The sequence below is a fragment of the Moschus berezovskii genome, chromosome 1, assembly GCF_049115385.1.
Source record: "Moschus berezovskii isolate FMDL1 chromosome 1, NW_MosBer_1.0, whole genome shotgun sequence".
Taxonomy (NCBI): Eukaryota; Metazoa; Chordata; class Mammalia; order Artiodactyla; family Moschidae; genus Moschus; species Moschus berezovskii.
The window spans coordinates 95,501,863-95,523,683 of NC_142460.1; the positions used below are offsets into that span (position 1 = coordinate 95,501,863).

A 21,821-nucleotide genomic window follows, 5' to 3' on the forward strand; every position below is an offset into this window, starting at 1 on the left:
CTGATAAGTGAAATAACTGTTAATATGATTGAAATATGTCCTTCCCTATAAATTTTCTAAAGGAATTTAAAGACTGTCTTAACATCTATTCACCAGAAAATATACCACAATCCAACGACTGTGTACCACTTATGGAAGCAATCCTGACTCTATAGACTCTTCCTGGTTTTGGCTTTAGCTAACCATATGAATTAGGCAGAACGTACACCCACGCTCTGTCTTATTTTACATATCTAATGATCACTAAATCTTTAGCTCAGCTGGTAAAGAATCCACCCGCAAGGCAAGAGACCCCTGTTTGATTCCTGAGTTGGGAAGTTTCCCTAGAGAAGGGATAGGCTACCCACTTTAGTATTCCTGGGTTTCCCTGGTGGCTCAGATGGTAAATAATCTGACTGCGATGTGGGCGATCTGGGTTTGATCCCTGGGTTGGGTAGATCCTCTGGAGAAGGGCATGGCAACTCACTTCAGTATTCTTGCCTGGAGAATCCCCATGAACAGAGAAGCCTGGTGGGCCATAGCCCATATGGTTGCAAAGAGTCGCACACGACTGAGCAACTAAACACACACATGAGCAAAGTTCTGGGAAAAATTCTAAAATAAAAAAAAAGGGAGTTTGTAATCGGGTGGCGGATGGAATGAAGTGATCTTTAAGGTTCCTTCTGGTTCTAAGACTTAATGATGCCTTCTTAGGCAGCCTCATAAATGACTAAACAGGTTAGCATCATTAATGAAAATGATGGCCATGGTAGCGAAATGCGATTAAAAACATTAAAAAATATATTTTACCAAAGAAAATACCAAAGTGTATTGACAAATATCAAGACATAGAAAGAGCATGGTTAGATCATGAATTACAACTGTGCAATGCAAGGCATGTGAAAATCAAGCGTTCAAAGAAGAGCCGCATGTTAAGAGGCTTGTTAGACCATGAATTTGGTTATACTGTGGAGTCAATTATCATCCTGGATGCATAAGTTTCTCTCTCTCTCCCCCTCATTATAACAGAGACAACTTAAAAGATGCTCTCCAATAACATGATTTCAGTGTCTTTAATTATTCATCTACACCAGTGATCTTAGATCAAGCACAGGCAAAATATAAATTGCAGTAACATCTACATATAGTGTGAACGCTTTAAAAAAATAATACAAAGTTCATTCATAGTGCACAAGTAAAAACAAAGCTAAATTTTAAATATTTAAACACAAAGCCATGATTATTTAAAAGGTAAGCATATATATAAGCACATTTCTATACTGCTGAAGTTCCTGAAACTATAGCATATACCAGCTTAGAGAAACAAAACTGAAAAAAAAAAAAAAAAGCCAACAAACTTTGATCCCCTTTATTTGAAAACTAAAACATATTTCTTTTAGCATATAAATACATCTAAAATAAATAAAAATAAAATTATTGACTGGTTAAGGGATTTACCTTTTAAACCTACACTCTGAATCTTAATATCATATGCAAAATTCCCAAATTACAAGGTCAGGAAATACCACTCTCTGCAACATTCCCTACTCATTGTACACTATTCATTTGTATCTGGAGGCTAAATAATTTGTGGGAAGGAGTGTGTTGGAGTAAAGCCTGGAAAGAGGGAATAATACAGAGAAAAGAGGACATAATTAAGCAGCTAAGAAAGGCTGACTGCTCCACTTGTAACTACAGCTCAGCTGAACTATGGTTCAACCGTGAAGCTGCAGGAACCGCTCATTTCCTATCATTCACTGCCTACATAGCTTGATTTCTTAAATTGATACCTGGATCCAGGAAATTTTCAATCTATTTACAGTTGTTCAGTCTTCAGTACAGAGCTTTGTTCATTCTATTCTTTGCAAATTCTGTGGTGAAAAACAAAATGATTCCTGGTCTCATTAGAATTTAACTTTCGTATACTGAATTTGTTTCTATTTGTTACATTTTTATACTTTTTATAGTTATTTGTTTACATTTGAATTATTTGTGATTTTTGTACTGACACAACACAGTTTACTGTTGAGAATCTGAGGTGTCTTTTCTTTTAAAACATCTGATTTTAAGAAATAGCTAGCTTTTGGGTGGTGAGGGAAGCATGCTTAGTGTGAGATCAGCCATAAAGGAAAACAATATATAATCCATGAAAGAAGTCATATTACCGAGTAGGACAGGGAAATGTCTGGACTCTAAAATGGGATTGTTAATAACATTTGATTATTTATTTATATATTTACATCACAAATACTGATCTCAAAGAAATGGAGACATCTCCTTTAACCACCCCTTCTTAAATTTATAGAAAGAGACGCAATAAAAGCACTGACTTAACATCAGCCTTTTGCTTGGGGGAAATCTGTAGAAACACAGCTGAGTGCATTTTTCCCTATCCATAGCTCACAGAAATAAATACGGTCCTTTTCCTTTTTTTTTTAAAGAAATACATTTGTAGTTGTAAAGTTGCTGTGTTTTACAACTGCAAAAATATTAATTACTAACTGAATGAAGTCTGCTTCAGTGAGGGTATTTACCCACTAGCCAGCACTAGTTAGAGGGAGTTAACCAGTAAGGGCACCTCTTAACCTTTGGACAGAACATAAAGGCACTCTGTTCCCTCTCCATTCACCCACCCACCCACTCACTCACTGTCCCTAGGTCTGAAGGATACGGAAATGTTCTCGATGACTCAGCTCCCAAATAAAATACATTGCTGCTGCTGCTGCTGAGTCACTTCAGTCGTGTCCGACTCTGTGTGACCCCACAGACGGAAGCCCACCAGGCTCCCCCGTCCCTGGGATTCTCCAGGCAAGAACACTGGAGTGGGTTGCCATTTCCTTCTCCATCCTATCAAACAGTATACAACAAATAATTCCTGAATTTTCAATTTCTGAAATATTTTGTGGTATGCTTTAACCTTGCATATTGTGTCAGATCTTGATAGAGATCACAATAAAGAATGTACTGATGTTACATTTAAAAAAATGTGGGAACTGTTACCAAAACATAATTCCAAGAAATTTAAAAGTTAAGTAAACAGTAAAATAAAAACTGTCACAAAATGGGCACTTTTATTAGAATACTAAAAGTGTAATGAAATGGCAGCAAGAAGCAGAGTTAAATGGCAAAGACACTGAAAGTCAAAAATGTCCTATTTCTTTGCTTTAAAGTCCTTTAGTCATTACAAAATATTTATTAAAAAAATGAACATGATGTGAGGATATTACAGTAATTGAACTGCAATGAATTAAACTTTATATTTTTCTTTAAACATCCAGAGAAGAAGGGAATGGTCAACATAATTCTAATTGTTGAAATAATTTCCACTTAAAACACAGTTTTATGAAAGAAGGCTTTTCTTGAGGCCTCAATGAAATGTTTGACAATAGTCTAAATGAATTAGTCAATTGATTATTCTTAATCTTCCCCATCACAATCCAACAGCTCTGTCAACAGGTAAAAAAAAAAACCCAAACAACAGTCAACAAGAAAGTCTAGCTCAAGTATAAAACATCCAAAATGAATGAATTCAAATGGATAGAGACAGTACAAAAACATCAACTGAATCAAACAGGTAAGCTGCTACTGACTTAGCTTCTAAGGCAACTTCTAAGCTGTCAAAGAAGGGTTGAAATCTTTCACTGAATGTACACAGAACTGTAATACAAATTAATCTATTTGAAGAGTTTTTCTGTTAACTCTCTTTCAAGTAAATTTAAACCGAACTATCCTGGTCAAATAGCTTCTGTACACAGAACACTGTAGATACAGACAACAACTCAGCAGGTTACCATCATTTTATGTACAATTGATAGCCTTTAGAAAATTGCCATAATTTTTATTTCAAAACACCTAACATTCCTTCTCTGGAAAAGAAATTACATCGAGCAACATTGGCTAATGAGTTAGTTGAACTCGTACCACTAGAAATGAGACAACAAGCAGGAGTGCAAGTTTCTTATCTTCAAGGACAGCCTAATGGCCACACCACTTAAATTATCCCAATTTGTCACTTTAATACAATAAAACAGAATGTTAATGGCATTTCCACCGTTCTTCCGTTCAAAAGGCAGCTGACTGTTAAAGTGCCTAACACACATAAATTATTTTTATTCCATGACTTTATTTTATGTTTAGAAAGGCAGAATAGCAGAAGAAAAAAAAGGCAAGACAAAAGACTTTCGAGTTTTCTTTCTTCAGATGTATGCTGAGGTGATTATATGATGAGTAGGATTCTGTAAAAATAAACAGAATTTTCATTGGTAAATTTAGGTCTGGGGAGACAAATGTAAAATTTCTAAGTAAATTTTACTATTGTATGATCATAAAAATATGGAAGCTTAACTGTCTAATTTGCTAGCTTTATTAAAATTAAAATATCCACCAGAACAATACAACAGTTTTATCAAATATGATGTATGACTCAAAAAATATTGGAATTCATCTTCAGCAAGTATCAGTTATTCAAAATGATCAGGCTGAGTAACTACATGCATCTCAAAACTCACTGAGAAGAATACAAATTCCTTAAGATGCCTGGCAACTTTTATTAAATGGTCAAAATGAAGCAAGGCTACAGTTTTGCCAGATTTATTCTTTTACTTTTTTTTTTCTAGCCTCGCCTGTGGCATGTGAGATCAGTTCCCCAACCAGGGAACCTATCGAACCTAGGCTCCCCGCATTGGGAGCACAGTCTTAACCACTGGACCACCAGGGAAGTCCCAGATTTATTCTTTTAAGTGGATTTGCTGCTGCTGCTGCTAAGTCGCTTCAGTCGTGTCCGACTCTGTGTGACCCCAGGGACGGCAGCCCAGCAGGCTCCTCTGTCCTTGGGATTCTCCAGGCAAGAACACTGGAATGGGTTGCCATTTCCTTCTCCAATGCATGAAAGTGAAAAGGGAAAGTGAAGTCGCTCAGTGGATTTGCAGGATACAAAATAGATCATCTATCCAACTCACAGATAAATATAACAGTTCACAGAGCCATGAATCCCAACAGGTGGGAAGTGCCTTAGAGAACAGAGATAAGTAGGGAACAAAAAAAGCTGGGACTGTTTTCTGGTACACAACCTGCCTCATAGGACTGTCTCGGCCTTCACCTGGGACAGAAACTTTGGCAGGAAAAGGCATGTTCCTGGCAGCAACAATCACTTCAGATGTCACACTGACCAGCTTAGGTAATTGACACTGACCTGGCTGGCTCTGGGCTTCCTTATTTCATTAAAGAGAGGGAAATGCACCTGATATTTTTAATTGGTTTTCTGCGAATTCCACCCCCCAAAAAAAACTATTTGTAAACAAAAGTATCAAGCAAATTCTGATGCTTACAAAGAGAATCTCCAAACCCAGAAGATTCTCAAATGTTTCTAACATAACTACTGCTAGTAAGGAACTATGACAATGAGGAAGACATCATAACATTTCATGGTTTTAAAAGAAAATTTTCGGACACTGAAACTGTATACAACGTTTCCGAGCATAGACACTTAAAAACACTTAATTACTTTTGGTCTGTGTGAAAGATGATTAATATTTAGTTTCTAGACACATTTTTGTATACATCCATATACCTATCTTAGCTTATGAAAGAGAAACAAAGTAACAGAGCATTATTCTAAAGCTTTTTACTCCTTCCTCTCTGATTCATTGCTGGTGGACCGTTTTGTGTGATGCTGGTCTGAGCTGTGCTTCCCTTTTCTAGCTTGCTTTCTCAAATATATTGCCTCGACAGTACAAGAAAGTAGGCAGTCTGATTTAAGGGCCTTTTCTGAACACAGTGCAGCTAGGGAGAAAAACTTTCACATTTCTACTCCGTTTACTTCTGTGTTGCAAGCTGTCTACAGAGCAAGGACTCACAAATAAAGTGAGTAATTAAATATTTTAAATAAGTGATAAGATCTTAATTATAGCATTTTCCCTTTTTCAACTTCTTCAGTAAAAGACTTCATAATTATGTTTTTTCAGCAATAATTAGCAATTAACTCTGCTATTAAGGGAAGTCTTCAAATATAATATTTTATTAGGCACTGCTTATAATGCCACACTACAGAATTAGACAAGAGCCCATACATTCAGAAGAGTCCTAAATTCTACAGCTGCTGAGTTATTTTAAATTGAAAAAGTTTACTTAAATGTTTTTAAATACTGAAAATAAGAATAATTATGAGAATTTTCAGTCAACCCAAAATAAAAAGCTTTTCAAGTGAACATATATGTGATTATTCATTGAATACGAACAATGAGAAAATGAGTGCAACAGTTCAATTCTTTATAAACAGAAAATCTATGAGCCACCAGCACATCATGAACTATTTTAGCTTTGTTCACCTTTTTTCTGTTCAAAATGAGTTCTAGGGGATATTTTTAGTTCAGCCACAAGGCGCTCAAATTAGTCAAAGGAACACCATACATAAAAACTGTAGAATCTAGTTTTGGAAATTCCTGCTTTTTAAATTATTTAATTACATTAAGATTATTATTAAGGAGTAAGCAGTCCATGGGGTCGCTGGGGGTCGGACATGACTGAGCGACTTCACTTTTCACTTTCACACATTGGAGAAGGAAATGGCAACCCACTCCAGTGTTCTTGCCTGGAGAATCCCAGGGACGGGGGAGCCTGGTGGGCTTCTGTCTATGGGGTCACACAGAGTCGGACACGACTGAAGTGACTTAGCAGCAGCAGCAGGATATAGTTAAGTAGAATGATAAACTATTAAAGTAAGTTTTAAATATAAATTTTGTGTTTAGTCGGTACCAATGCAGTAAGAGGTTTTTTTACTCACTTATTACAATTTATTTCTCCTGATGAAGAGCTTCAATAAATGCATCAAGTTTTTCTTGAATTTCTCTAACTTTTTCTGTAGATATAAAAAGATAACAAATTAATTAAAAACAAATTTATTTCTTGACAGCAATGGTTTGCGATACTTGAACTACTTAGGAAAAGGGGAAAAATTACCTTCACATGACACACAATCTGATATCCAAATGAAGTTCAAACAGATTATAGCAGTAGCCCTTCTAATAATTTTTCGGAAAGGGGAGGAGTGTAGGGGACAGATCCTTTTGAGAATCTAATAAATGTTGCAGATTCTTACACAGAAAAAGGCAAGTATAGACATAGATACACATAAAATTATGTGTAGAATTTTAAGAAGTTGTTAAGATTCTCTGGGGTCTAACCAAGGACTCACAGTTAGCATTATCTGGAACACAGGAAAATATAAAATAATGAAACCAATTTTTTAAAATTAGAAGAGAATACAGGTAACTATATAACTGGCCTTTAACTAGGAAATGACTTTCTAGGTGTGAAATAATAGGAAGAGTTACAAAGATCAACCAATATGACCACATTAAAATGTACACTTTGTATGTCAAAATGTCCTAACACTGAAAGACAAAGAAGAAACTATAGGAAGTACCTTCAACAAAAATGAAAAAGGCAATAACACTTAAAAAAAAAAAAAAAGTACCTTTCCGTGGCTGAGGAAAGGAAAGTTTAAAAACACCAGAGCCACTGAAGACAGATTTACATCATTTTATTTAATTTCAGGTTTTCACTTTAGGTGTTCAAATAAAATCTACAAATTCTCTCTGAAATATAAAAATTTCCTTCAAAACGTATTCACATGGCAAGCTAACCTAATATTAAAAGCAGAAAGAGTCATGATTTATTCTACTTCACTACTAACTTAATCATGTAGCTCCTATTTTAAAACACAGGTTCGGTTCAGTTCAGTCACGTTCGACTCTGCGACCCCAAGAATCATAGCACGCCAGGCCTCCCTGTCCATCACCAACTCCCGGAGTTCATTCAAACTCATGTCCATCGAGTCGGTGATGCCATCCAGTCATCTCATTCTCTGTCGTCCCCTTCTCCTCCCGCCCCCAATCCTTCCCAGCATCAGAGTCTTTTCCAGTGAGTCAACTCGTTGCATGAGGTGGCCAAAGTATTGCAGTTTTAGCTTTAGCATCAGTCCTTCCAATGAACACCCAGGATTGATCTCCTTTAGAATGGACTGGTTGGATCTCCTTGCAATCCAAGGGACTCTCAAGAGTCTTCTCCAGCACCACAGTTCAAAAGCATCAATTCTTCGGCGATCAGCTTTCTTCACAGTCCAACTCTCACATCCATACATGACCACTGGAAAAACCACAGCCTTGACTAGACAGACCTTTGTTGGCAAAGTAATGTCTCTGCTTTTTAATATTCTATCTAGGTTGGTCATAACTTTCCTTCCAAGGAGTAAGCATCTTTTAATTTCATGGAAGCAAGGTCCGATTCTGTAAAGAGCAATACTGCATAGGAACCTGGAATGTTAGGTCCATGAATCAAGGCAAATTGGAAGTGGTCAAACAGGAGATGGCAAGAATGAACATAGACATTCTAGGAATCAGTGAACTAAAATGGACTGGAATGGGTGAATTTAACTCAGATGACCATTATATCTACTACTGTGGGCAGGAATCCCTTAGAAGAAATGGAGTAGCCATCATGGTCAACAAGAGTCCAAAATGCAGTACTTGGATGCAATCTTAAAAATGACAGAATGATTTCTGTTCGTTTCCAAGGCAAACCATTCAATATTACGGTAATCCAAGCCTATACCCCAACCAGTAATGCTGAAGAAGCCGAAGTTGAACAATTCTATGAAGACCTACAAGACCTTTTAGAACTAACACCCAAAAAAGATGTCCTTTTCATTATAGGGGACTGGAATGCAAAAGTAGGAAGTCAAGAAACACCTGGAGTAACAGGCAAATTTGGCCTTGGAGCATGAAATGAAGCAGGGCAAAGGCTAATAGAGTTTTGCCAAGAGTATGCACTGGTCATAGCAAACACCCTCTTCCAACAACACAAGAGAAGACTCTACACATGGACATCACCAGATGGTCAACACCCAAATCAGATTGATTATATTCTTTGCAGCCGAAGATGGAGAAGCTGTATACAGTTAGCAAAAACAAGACTGGGAGCTGACTGTGGCTCAGATCATGAACTCCTTATTGCCAAATTCAGACTTAAATTGAAGAGAGTAGGGAAAACCACTAGACCATTCAGATATGACCTAAATCAAATCCCTTATGATTATACAGTGGAAGTGAGAAATAGATTTAAGGGACTAGATCTGATAGAGTGCCTGATGAACTCTGGATGGAGGTTCATGACATTGTACAGGAGACAGGAGTATCCCCATGGAAAAGACCATCCCCATGGAAAAGAAGACACAGGTTACGCATGCTATTGAACTGTGGTGCTGGAGAAGACTCCCGAGAGTCCCTTAAACAATTAGGAGATCAAACCAGTCAATCCTAAAGGAAATCAACCATGAATATTCATTAGAAGGACTGATGGTTGAAGCTGAAGCTCCAATACTTTGGTCACCTGATGTGACTCATTAGCAAAGACCCTGATGCTAGGAAAGATTGAGGGCAAAAGGAGAAGGGGGCGACAGAGGATGAGATGGTTGGATGGCATCACTGACTCAATGGATGTGAGTTTGAGCAAACTCCAGGAGATAGTGAAGGACAGGGAAGCCTGGCGTGCTGCAGTCCATGGGGTCGCAAAGAGTCAGACATGACTTAGTGACTGAACAACAATAGTAAGCATGATAACAAGTACTTTTATCCTGTTAACATGTGAGTAGGAATTATCAATTAAAGTGAAACTACTGGTTCAAAGTTGGTGACCTAAAGGCAAAACTGCAAAGCTTACTCTTAGGATATTTATATTCTTTTTTTCAGCTTTCCTTTTTTATTTTTTAAAAATGGAAATATAACTGATTTACAATATTTGCATCTTACATTTAAAAATAAATAATCTGCAATCGAAGCTATAAGTATCCTTTTTTATCAATGAGACAGCATTTGTGATGCTGCTGCTGCTGCTAAGTCACTTCAGTCGTGTCCAACTCTGTGTGACCCCATAGACGGCAGCCCACCAGGCTCCACCATCCCTGGGATTCTCCAGGCAAGAACACTGGAGTGGGTTGCCATTTCCTTCTCCAATGTGTGAAAGTGAAAAGTGAAAGTGAAGTCGCTCAGTCATGTCTGACTCGTAGCGACCCCATGGACTGCAGCCTACCAGGCTCCTCCGTCCATGGGATTTTCTAGGCAAGAGTACTGGAGTGGCTTGCCATGATGAGTAGTCAATAAAAAGAACTGTTCTTTTGGTAAATTCTTGTTAGCACTGCAGGAACTCAACATAGCCCACCAGAATTGTATATAAAGAAAGCAATGTCTTCATTTTCTTTTTCCAGTAATTTAGAACTTCTAATTCTTGGTATTAGACTGAGATGAATACACACCATAAAAAGCCAGGGCAGAGGGATCCCCTATTATTTTAAACAAATTATTTACTGAGAAAATATGTTACAGTTAAATATAAGTAAGAATTCCTGGTTTCTACCTAAAAAAATCAGATTCTTGGAAATTTAGTTTGTACTCTTTGTAGTTTGTTTTTTTGTGTGGGGGGTTTTGTTTTTTTTAACTAGCAGTCAAACCAGTAAACATCCTTCTTTTCACAAAATAAGGCCACATTTTTATTTTAAAAATTATTTCATATAGTTACTTAGGAACAGTTTACCTATCTTCTTCACTGAACATTTACTGAGTTTCAGATACTATAGCTCAGTTGAAGACTTTCTTTAAAGGAGGTTGGGAAATAGGGGGAAAAAGTTTTCTAAACCATCTCATAGAATTTTGGAAATGGATGAGGTCTTTAAAAAATCATCGAGCTTAAATAACACAAAACATGGAAATCTCAAACAAGTGTTCAGAGCCTTAGCAGCTCTCTAAACACTGTACTGAGCACTACTTCTACGTGGGAAAACTGTATTGTATGAAGGAAGTAAATCACAATCCATCTGCTCTATCATCTGAGTACAATCAGGCAGCTGAAGGGCCATCTCTATCCATCCTTTGCCCTGTCAATGACCTCTATGCTCAGCTGGACAGACTATTTGTGAGTGTGTGGGACAGTAGCATCACTCACAAGAGACTGTTCACAGCAAGATCTACTTGTATTGACAGAGACCAAGAGCCACTGTGACGCATGTGCCTAACTGTGGAATCTGAATCAAATTCTTCTAAAATTCAAGATAAGTGATGTTTTTCATAAAGTTTTTTTAAAACTAATTATATATGAAAACAGAATAAAAAATTACCAATTTTCCCTTTAAAAAGTTGTTTTTACAAAATATTTTACCACTGGAATATGAAAACACTGTACCTCTATGCCCTGAAACCTCAAGAATAACACAAAGAACACTAGTAAGTAACTAGGAAGTAATGGGAGGAGACGAGAGAGGAGAAGAGGATGGAGGTAAAAGTTAAAAGAAAAAAGAATAACTATGATAAATGTTTCCTTTTAATACTAAATTGGAAAACTCATTTCTCCTTTTGTTCCTTCACGTATATAATGTACTTACTGAAGTGACATGGGGACATATGATACCCTGCCTTTAAGAAGAACTCCCTGCTTACCTTCTACCTCTCTCTAAGTCTGCGTATACTATGTTTTGTGTGATTCCAGATCCCATATTTCATTTGGTCCTCATATAACCCCACATGTTTCACTGCCAAAGATGAGGCTATTAAGCCTGGAGAGTTAGCCTTGTCCACATTCCTCCAATTCAGAGACACATACTAGATCTACTACCATATGCAGACTCTAAATGGTAACAAAACAAATGCTATTATTACAAGTGTATTTGTTGCAAGTTTTGCCTTCTGTGAAACAAGACATTTTGATAATAAAAATAGGGATGGATGTGAGAGTTGGACTGTGAAGAAAGCTGAGCGCTGAAGAATTGATGCTTTTGAACTGTGGTGCTGGAGAAGACTCTTGAGAGTCCCTTGGACTGCAAGGAGATCCAACCAGTCCATTCTAAAGGAGATCAATCCTGGGTGTTCATTGGAAGGACTGATGCTCAAGCTGAAATACTTTGGCCACCTCATGGGACGAGCTGACTCACTGGAAAAGACTCTGATGCTGGGAGGGATTGGGGGCAGGAGGAGAAGGGGATGACAGAGAATGAGATGGCTGGATGGCATCACCGACTCGATGGACATGAGTGTGAGTGAACTCCAGGAGTTGGTGATGGACAGGGAGGCCTGGCGTGCTGTGATTCATGGGGTCACAAAGAGTCGGACACGACTGAGCAACTGAACTGAACTGAAGATAGTTTACTGAGCACCTCCTTAGTAATTCTGTGTCTAGGAATGTCTAAAAACAATGTATATTATGCTATCATATGAATATTATGATGCGTATTATTACTTCTTCCTCTTGAGATTAGATCTATACACAGTTGGAGAGACCCTTGGAGAACAATATAAGAGCAGGAAACTGGACCAAAAAAGCTCAGCATCTTCAGTGTCTACAACAATGTCTGACTTACTATACGTGCTCAATAAATATTTGATAAATGAAGTTACCAAAAGTATGGCATGGAGAATGATGGCTATAGGTTATTAAGAAGGGGGAAAGAAGCACTTAATGTGCTTCCAGGATGTTACGCCAGATCACAAGAGCTAGAGCAAGTCTGGGAACAAGAGGCCAGGTACACATTGACAATGAAGATCAAGGAAAGCTGGGCTCCCAACATCACGGAACAGAGAATACTCAGGTCTTAGAACACAATAGCAATTGGTGGTGGAGTGGAGGGAGGACTTAATTATTACACCTTAAGAAGGCTAAAATATGATGACTATATAAGCACACACTAGCATGATTTCAAGCTTTGCAAGAAAGTTATATCACAAATAATAAACAACATTTTTTTCCGTATTTGAAAAATTTTAAATTCTGATGTAAAGTTCCAGCAATGTCTTGTATCTGGCTGCACAGGAAACTGAGTTATGCATAAAAATCAAGTTGGAATGTTAGCAACTAACACTTTCCACTTTCTGATCCTTCAAATTAATGTCTCACTATTACAGTGTTTTCAAATCCCCAAATCTTAACGGTATTTAATTTATCAACATTAGAACTTACTTTCCCATGGAAAAATGTGTATATATTAGCAAGGCTAATTATAGAGCAAACTCCTTTTTCTATTAAATATTTGCATTAAATATTTACATAGCTAGAGAATTCTTATAAATTTCTGATTTACTTGATAAACTAAACCAACTCAGGAAGGGATTAACAAACTGCTATTTCTGTACACTGAAACAGCCAATTCCACATGTAGTGAATACGGAGTCTACTTTCCATTTATCCAATGTTTACTTAAAAGATGAACAATTTCAAACATCAATTCATTGTGCTTCTTGATTGAGTCATGAATATTCCCATAATCTCCAACTCATAAACCATCAGTCTCAGTGAATGAAGTTCCTTCTCTTTTTTCTTTTCTTCAGATGACTTGACACCCATTCATGTTTAGGGTCTCTTTATCTCTACATGAAATGATACCACTACTCTCATTTTCTTTTTGAGTCTTCTGATACTTGCTCTAAAAGTCTCAAAAACACACTAATCTGTAATTAGGTTTTGAATACATTGTGAATCCAAAAGGCCAAACCCGGGAGAAGGTTCACTTCAGTGGTTAATAACAGTTTAGAACAGGAACAAAGAATCACACACAAAACACTACCACATGAACTGAAATAAACCTTTTACAACTTTTGATGTTTTTAGAGAAAGCAGAGAAATGAGCTGCAAACTTATGGATGCAGTGTATTTTACACAAGCACACATCCAAAGATCCAAATGTTCCTTAAGAGAACTGTTTCACGACACGCTGCGTGAGCATTTTCTACCAAGCTCGGGGACACCCTGTAGGTTAAAATTTGCTATGAAAAAAGCTACTCACTAAGGGACTGAAAATTAAAGGAACACTTCTTATTATGTTACATATGCTGTTCCTGAACAGGCTTGCTTTTTATTAGACAATTACACTATAAGTGCTCTTTAGAAATTCAGTGTTTAAAGGAATCATTTAGGGAAACAAGGAAAGAACACCAACCAAAAACAAGTGAATCGAGACCAGATTAAAGATTCTCAAAACTACAGTCAAAATCTTAGACTTAGCACCAGAAAACATGTACACCTTTGACAGCTGAAAGGAAAGGCCAAAGAGATATAGAGTCAAAGATACACATTTAAATCTAACGCTTATCTTCTGAGTCCTGGCCCTCTCATTTTTTTTTTTTTTCCTCTTCCCTACAAATAGGTATGATTATTTTTAAACATACTCATTAATGAAGACAAACAGTAGACTTCTGTATGTTACAAAAGAGGAAAGCATCATCTCCTATATCCTGGGGAAAGCTGTTTGAGACTGGGACAGTAATTTCAAAGCTGGGTGGTTTCCAGACTTCCAGGGGTCTGTGAGGTAGAAATAGAGTTCTCTGGGTTATTTCTATTGCTTCAAAAGTTCAAATGGAAATCTTTGGGCTAGAATTACATCTACTCTTGTAACAATTATTTGTTTGGGCTGATTAAGAGATATAATTGCAATTCTATGTTTCAAATTAAAAATAAAAGCGTATTATAGACAAATCTTATAAAACACGAACTTCATGTCTGACAAAAAACAATGTTAGGAATCCCTGGTCAAATGCTCCTAATAATCAATGGGGTAGTTATTTCATATGATTTTTATAAAAATGAGACCATACTGTACTAACAGGCATATGATAATGTGATCAGGAGAACTAAGTTTCTAGTCCTGGCTTTGCCTTTAACCTTACTATTGTGGACAAATCACAGTCCTAGTTTCTTTATCTATAAAATGAGGGAACATATCTTAAAAAATTCAAAGTCTGTATTATTGTACTTTAAAACTTAGGACTGAAAGGTACTATTCTGATGTTATTAATAATTGCACCTTTTAAAACTTATTAGTGATCTTTTGTTCTTTAGTATCTTTTTATCTGATACTAACCTACTAGCAAAAACTGCAACCACAAATGATAATATTATTCTCATAGGACTGCAGGGTTCATTTTAGAAAGATTCATTTTATACTGTCCCCACCCCCCCGGCCCAGGAATAGGACTGCTTATATGAATTATCTAGTTACAAAGAAGTCTGTCATTTAAAATCACTCAGCAAGTGCTACACTTGCTATGTAATAAATGCCCATGAATATTCATTCATTGTTCACTCATTTATTGACAGGTGAGTGATCTGACTTAACCAATATTTAATCTAAATATTAAACATGATTATTTTAGGGACTTTCCTGGTGGTCCGGTGGCTAAGACTCCATGCTCCCAATGCAGGGGACCCAGGTTCGACCCCTAGTCAGGGAACTAAATCCCACATGCTGCAACAAAGAGTTCACATGCCACAACTAGGACCCAGGACAGCCAAATAAATAAATAAATTTTTTTTTAAAAAAAGAAGATGATTTTAAAGTTTTAGAAGTTTTATTTCAGACCCCAAAACAATATGATTTAGAAAGAAAGCTGCCATAAGAAAAGTCTGTGAAATAAATTATAATTTATGTTCTGCTTCACTGACTACACTGAAGCCTTTGTGCGGACCACAACAAACTGTGGAAAATTCTTAAAGAGATGGGAGTATCAGACCATCTCACCTGTCTCCTGAGATACCTGTATGTGGGTCAAGAACCTACAGTTAGAATCAGACATGGAACAATTAACTAAGTGATTCAAAACTGGGAAAGGAGTATGACAAGGCTGTATACTGTCACCCTGCTTATTCAACTTACATGCAGAGTATACATCATGTGAAATGCTGAGCTGGATGAAGCTCAAGCTGGAATCAGTATTGCTGGGAGAAATATCAACAACCCAGATATGTAGATGATACCCCTCTAATGGCAGAAAGTGAAGAGGAACTAAAGAGCCTCTTGATGAGGGTGAAAGAGAACGGAAAAAGCTGCCTTAAAACTCAACATTCAGAAAACTAAGATCATGGCATCTGGTCCCATCACTTCATAGCAAATAGAAGGAGAAAAAGTGGAAACAGTGGCAGATTTTATTTTCTTGGGCTCCAAAATCATTGTGGATGATGACTGCAGCCGTGAAATTAAAAGATGCTTGCTCCTTGTTAGAAAAGCTATGAAAAACCTAGACAGCATATTAAAAAGCAGAGGCATCACTTTGCCAACAGGTCTGTATAGTCAAAGCTACGGTTTTTCCAGTAGTCACGTATAGATGTGAGAGATGATCCATAAAGAAGATCGAGTAATGGAGAATCGATGCTTTTGAATTGTACTGTTAGAGAAGACTCTTGAGAGTCTCCTGTACTGCCAGGAGACCAAACCGCCACTTCTAAATGAAATCAACCCTGAATATTCACTGGAAGGACTGATGCTGAAGCGCCAATACTTTGGCCACTTGATGCAAAGAGCCAACTCACTGGAAAAGATCCTGATGCCAGGAAAGACAGAAGGCAGGAGAAGGCGGTGGCAGAGGATGAGATGGTTCAGTTCAGTTCAGTCACTCAGTCGTGTCTGACTCTTTGCGACCCCATGAATCACAGCACGCCAGGCCTCCCTGTCCATCACCAACTCCCAGAGTTCACTCAAACTCGTGTCCATCGAGTCGGTGATGCCATCCAGCCATCTCACTCTCTGTCGTCCCCGTCTCCTCCCACCCCCAATCTCTCCCAGCATCAGAGTCTTTTCCAGTGAGTCAACTCTTCGCATGAGGTGGCCAAAGTATTGGAGGTAGACAGTATCAATGACTCAACGAACATGAACCTCAGCAAACTCCAGGAAGACAGTGGAGGACAGAGGAACAGGGGAAGACAGAGGAGCCTGGCGTGCTACAGTCATGGGGCTTGCAAAGAGTTGGATACGACTTAGTGATAGAAGAACAGCATTCCTTCACCACGATCCAGTGTCAGTTGATTGGCTTTGCGGTACATAGGGCTAGGGGATCAGAGACTGGTTCGGCAACAGCAGTAGGAAGCTCAAGACTGAATTGGCAGCTCTTTATAGCAAAGTATGCAGAACCCTCGAGAGCACCAATCTCATCCTAAGTTTCACATTATTTCACTTGCCTGGATTTTCTCTTCCCTTCCACCCTTTTCATTTAAGTATTCTTACCTTTTGCACAGGATAGATCTTTATAAGCTGCATCAAATTGTAAACTAACAAGCTAGTTTGTAGAATATACACCACAGGCAGCTGATTCATACAATATACTATAATACTCTAAAAATGATCTTTTTATACCAGCAGCACTTTTAAAATCAGTAATTTAAGAACATTTTTGGGAAACAATATTATCACATTTAACCTTCTATGAACAATCTCCACATGAGAGAAAAAATAAATTATGTTCATCTGCTCAATTCTCAGAAAACTCAAAGATACAAATATCTATACTTAAAGTCATTATTTTCAGCAATAGAAAAAAATCATACATTTCTATACGATTCATGATCTTTTTTTAAAAAGTTAGATTCTACCATAAGATTATAATCATCTCCTGTGAGTTATTTCATTCTGTATCCAATACATAAAATATTCCATATTCATACAACTATCAACTCAAAATTATGATGAAAAAATATTTAGAAGTTATTTTATATGTTAACTCATTAACAATATATTGATTTTTTCCTCAAAAAAAGTTTAAATAAATACAGTACTTCAAAGTAAATAATTTCTCCCCCCCCACAGGAAAGCCTAAAAATCAATACAATTTAACAACTATCATATAGGTAATTAATTGGGAAAGCTAAAAAAGCACTAGCCTTATGACCAGTAAAATATTCAGTCCCAAATAATTAGGATGTATAAAAATAATTCATTTCTTTCTTTTCTATTTTCTTCTTACTCTAAAAAGTGTATTTTACTCTGAATTTTATTAGGAGAGACACTGAAACATTTTAAGAAAAGGAAAACCACCCAGGCAGCTCTTAAAGAGACAGGACATCATTTATCACTTGCAAAGACAGATTTATAAGAAGAGGGCCCCTTCTATTCCTTTAAGACTGCCAAACAGATGGGAAGTGAATGGACAGTCAATGGGACAAGAAAACACATGGGAGGTGCTGCTCTATGTATGTTCCCAGCATAAGAAAGAGGTCAAGATTGTAACTGCATGACTGGATCCTGGAAAGGGTCTTTCTTCAAGCTGTTACAAAGACAAACGCTGTTCCTCATCCTGCTGTCAAACTGTTATAAATATTGGTTTGTCAAAAGACCTTCAGTTCTGAAGGTTTAAAAGGGAGGAGTAACAGATGAATGAATCATGAGAATGATTCTTAAACAGTCAGCTCATTAATGTAATTTTAAAAGTAAAAGAAAATAATACAAGAAGGGAGAATGTCATTCTGATTTATGAACCAAACTAAAGTTTGTAGAAAGTATGGAATTAAAAACTGTAGACTTTAATAGTTATGAATTAAGTGAGATGAAAAACAAAAATGAAATATAATTTTATCTCAAATAAAATGTTGCATTAGAACAAAGTATTATTAATTTTATCACAAGGAGAACTAATAGGCATTCATTTTTTTTTAGGCTGATTTCCTAAGTTTTTAGTTATTTCTCACTATATAACCCTATAAAGAGGTATCATTATTGATATTGGTTTCATAAGTCAGAATAAGGCTAAAAGACACAAAAATAACTTCAGAATTAATTTCATGCAATCACTAACTTAGAAAATCACCCTTAAATTATAATAATTTCTTCTACAGAAGAGGAATAATCATAAAATTGAAAAAGCAATAAGCATGCATAGATTTATATGCCTGAGTTATCTTTTTTACAGAATGAAATCATTACATGTCTTTAGGAGACCAACTTATTGTTCTAGAGTTAATGGTTAGTTTAACTAGGAGAGCAGGGTCTGAAACCAACACATTAAAAAATAATATAAAAAAGGAAGCCAAACTATATGAACTTGGTCATATACAGTCACCCACTAGCACATTCCCACACTAAAGATGAACAGAATCCCAAAACAAATCTAAAAGAATACAATCTCTAATACATGTTGTTAGTCCCAGCTTTGCCATAAAGATTTTTGTGCTTGGCTAAACCATTTTCCTCAATGAACATCAATTTTCCCATTTGAACAATGGAGATAATAACTTATAAGCCTTATATGCCTTTAGAAGGCAAACCTAAGAAACTGTGTAAAGTGTAAAGCTCTGTACACATTTAAGGGATATATACAGAGTTCCAAGCAGGATTTGACTGGGATTCCAAAGTACCTAATGATGCAGCTACTAGAGAATACTTTCTTTCCCTAAAGCTTGCCTGGCTCATTGCTTTCTTGATTGTCAGCAATCTCAGTGAGAATAAAAGGTTACAAAGTTAAGAAAAGAGTGGATGGTTTAAAGTGGAGGTAGCAGCCAAATATTCAAAGCTTTTCCTGTTTAAAAGAGAATCATGAATTGACCCAACAGTTTTAAGAAGCGAATGCTTCAAGCATCTTTGAAGGAAGGGGAGACAGTGAAGGCACAAGCACGTACAGGAAGTGCCAGGGTCCTAAATACAGGTGGAGATTAACTTAAAAACAGTAATTTTTAGTACATGTTTTCTTACAAGATAGCCTCTGGAATGCCTCATCTATTTAAAGTAATGAGCGCCATAGTTTTTATTTTTACTAATGCTCCTTATTCCTCTCAATGAATCTTTTTGAAGTAAGTTTACATGACGAAAAGGAAAAGAAATTGAGCCTACTCTGATAGATGAGAAACCAGAAATAGAAGCAATGATGACAAACTCAAGACTCAGGGTACAGGTGGAAGCTAATCCAGTATCTCTTCACGAAAAATGTTTTCCAGATGTGTGGCACAAATTATGGCCCTAAGATCACATTAAAAACTTTATTAGAATACAGAGCTACAGTGGTTATTTCTGGGCAGTGGCAATAGCTTAAAAAGTTCTGCTATCTATATTTTCTAATTTTACACAATGCATATGCACTAGTTCTGTGATTTAAAAAAAGATGAGAACAAAAACACCCAAAATTCTGACAGCTGTACTGGGTGAAAACAGGTTCATATGACTCAGAACTGGCACCATGAAGTGGTGTCAATAAAAAGAGAGACTAAAAAAGACTTGAATTCCTTGACCCAGAAAAAAAGATCTAACTTAAAGCACTAAAACAAAAGGAATAGACTGAAAGAATTCTCTTAAGAGGAATTAAAATAGACCATTTCCATACACTAGCTAACGAAGAAGCAGACAAAATCTATTATCTTTAATAGGCTGCACATGCTTAAAAACGTCACTAGTTCAACAAGAAAGGTTTCAATTCATTCACAGGTGACAGATCCATGAAGGCAATGAGAAGAATTCAATGTGAATTCCCTACCACAAAGGATGATGCGTTGATGATCACTTATTATGCGGCCCCATGAAATGTCTCTTGGTGTCACGATCACCAAGATGTTATTTGGGAAGAGATCACAGTCACTCTTAAGATTTATCATATCACAAACCAGCTTTATCATTTCTATGAAAATGACAGTTAAGAATATGAAAGTTCTAAGGTAATTCTGAATTATGCTCATTTGGGCAAAGAAGCAGTTAAGGAATGTATAAAATGGTAAAGAAATTAAAATTCTTTTTGCCCTTAACGCCCCCCTCCAACTATTCTGAGAATCCTATTTCGTAAAGATTACCAGTTCAGTATGCATCAGTTTGTCCTTCAAGACAATTTAAAAAATTATTCATTTCTGTTTAATTTTATTTTTTAATATAGTGTTACACATGTCAATGGATTATTTCACAGTTCGATTTAGTTTTCAATGACTAGATTCCATTTTTCTCTCCATCTCAGAATGGAGAGAACAGTACAAAAGACATAATTAAAAATAAAACAAATCAAAATTTAATCCCAAATATAAAGATATTATTTCATTCTAAACTCTCACTGAAGGAGTGGTAAGCATTAATAACAAGGGGGAAAACAGCCTAATTTCTAGTTTTAAATATGAGCACTGGCTTTTTTATACATATTAATATACACACAAACACATAACACAGTAACACATAAATAGAATCCACGTTAAAATGATAACCAAAATTCAATTCATAAATTACTGAAGAGTCCTTTCCTATCCTTATTCTGACTTTTATCAGTTAAAAATGTGGCTTTTAAGCAAAATGAACATACTTGCTAGTAAAACATTGAATACCAGTAGCCTGTATAAGATTTTAGAGAAGTAAATATCCTTTTAATCTTGTACCAATTTATCAATATCCTTCAACGCTGTCCTTAAAAGACAGACTTAGTGCATGAAAAATGTACTTGATTCTAAAAGCTCCATTTTGAGTCTAAATTTTCTCATCAATAACCTGGAAAGCACACAATTTGGACTCATCGTGTGGAATCATGCCTGTAAATAACCACTTCTCTAACACAGAGGACTCTCCCTGAGGATTACTTTATTCTTTGTGTCAACTCACACACACTCTCTCTCTCTCCCTTTTCTGGGCTACAACACAAAGGCAGACTCTACTTCATCTCTGCAGACTCAAGGTAAAAATAACTCTTCACTCTCTTTCTTAGCTGCTTTGTCAATTTCATTTTACTAGGAAAAATATTTCACAAAGGCAGAATTTAGAAACTCAACCACTTTTACCCTGAGAAGATGCCTGAAAGACCTCAACACTGGTAATATAACACAGGAAGCAGTTATTTATTCTGCAGTGAAGAAAAAAATTCCCATCTTTCCATTTTTCAAATATATGCACGTCTACTAACCATTCCAAAAAGTACTAAATATCAGAGAGAATAAAAATACTTCAATTGACTTAAGACTTCCTAATAAACACACACAAAAATGAAAACGCTTTGGTGAATTGGGTGGGCCAGTGATTAGGACATCACAGGTGACCTAGAAAGCAGGGGTTTTGTTAGGGATAAAAGCTAGATCACAAAATGTGA

General features: G+C 36.5%; 1 protein-coding gene across 4 annotated transcripts in view; it reads right to left on the reverse strand.

Moving 5' to 3' along the window:
• Window positions 1-1,038: 1,038 nt before the first annotated feature.
• The window catches only part of OPA1 (OPA1 mitochondrial dynamin like GTPase), an 86,679-nt gene continuing 65,896 nt past the window's right edge, over window positions 1,039-21,821 (reverse strand). For all 4 annotated transcript variants that reach the window (XM_055407687.2, XM_055407696.2, XM_055407679.2 and 1 more), the window contains 2 exons: window positions 6,761-6,835; window positions 1,039-4,214 (listed from right to left, as the gene is read on the reverse strand). In XM_055407687.2, the coding sequence (XP_055263662.1) occupies window positions 6,771-6,835 (65 nt within the window). In that variant the 3' untranslated portion in view covers window positions 1,039-4,214; window positions 6,761-6,770. The remainder of the gene's footprint in view (window positions 4,215-6,760; window positions 6,836-21,821) is intronic.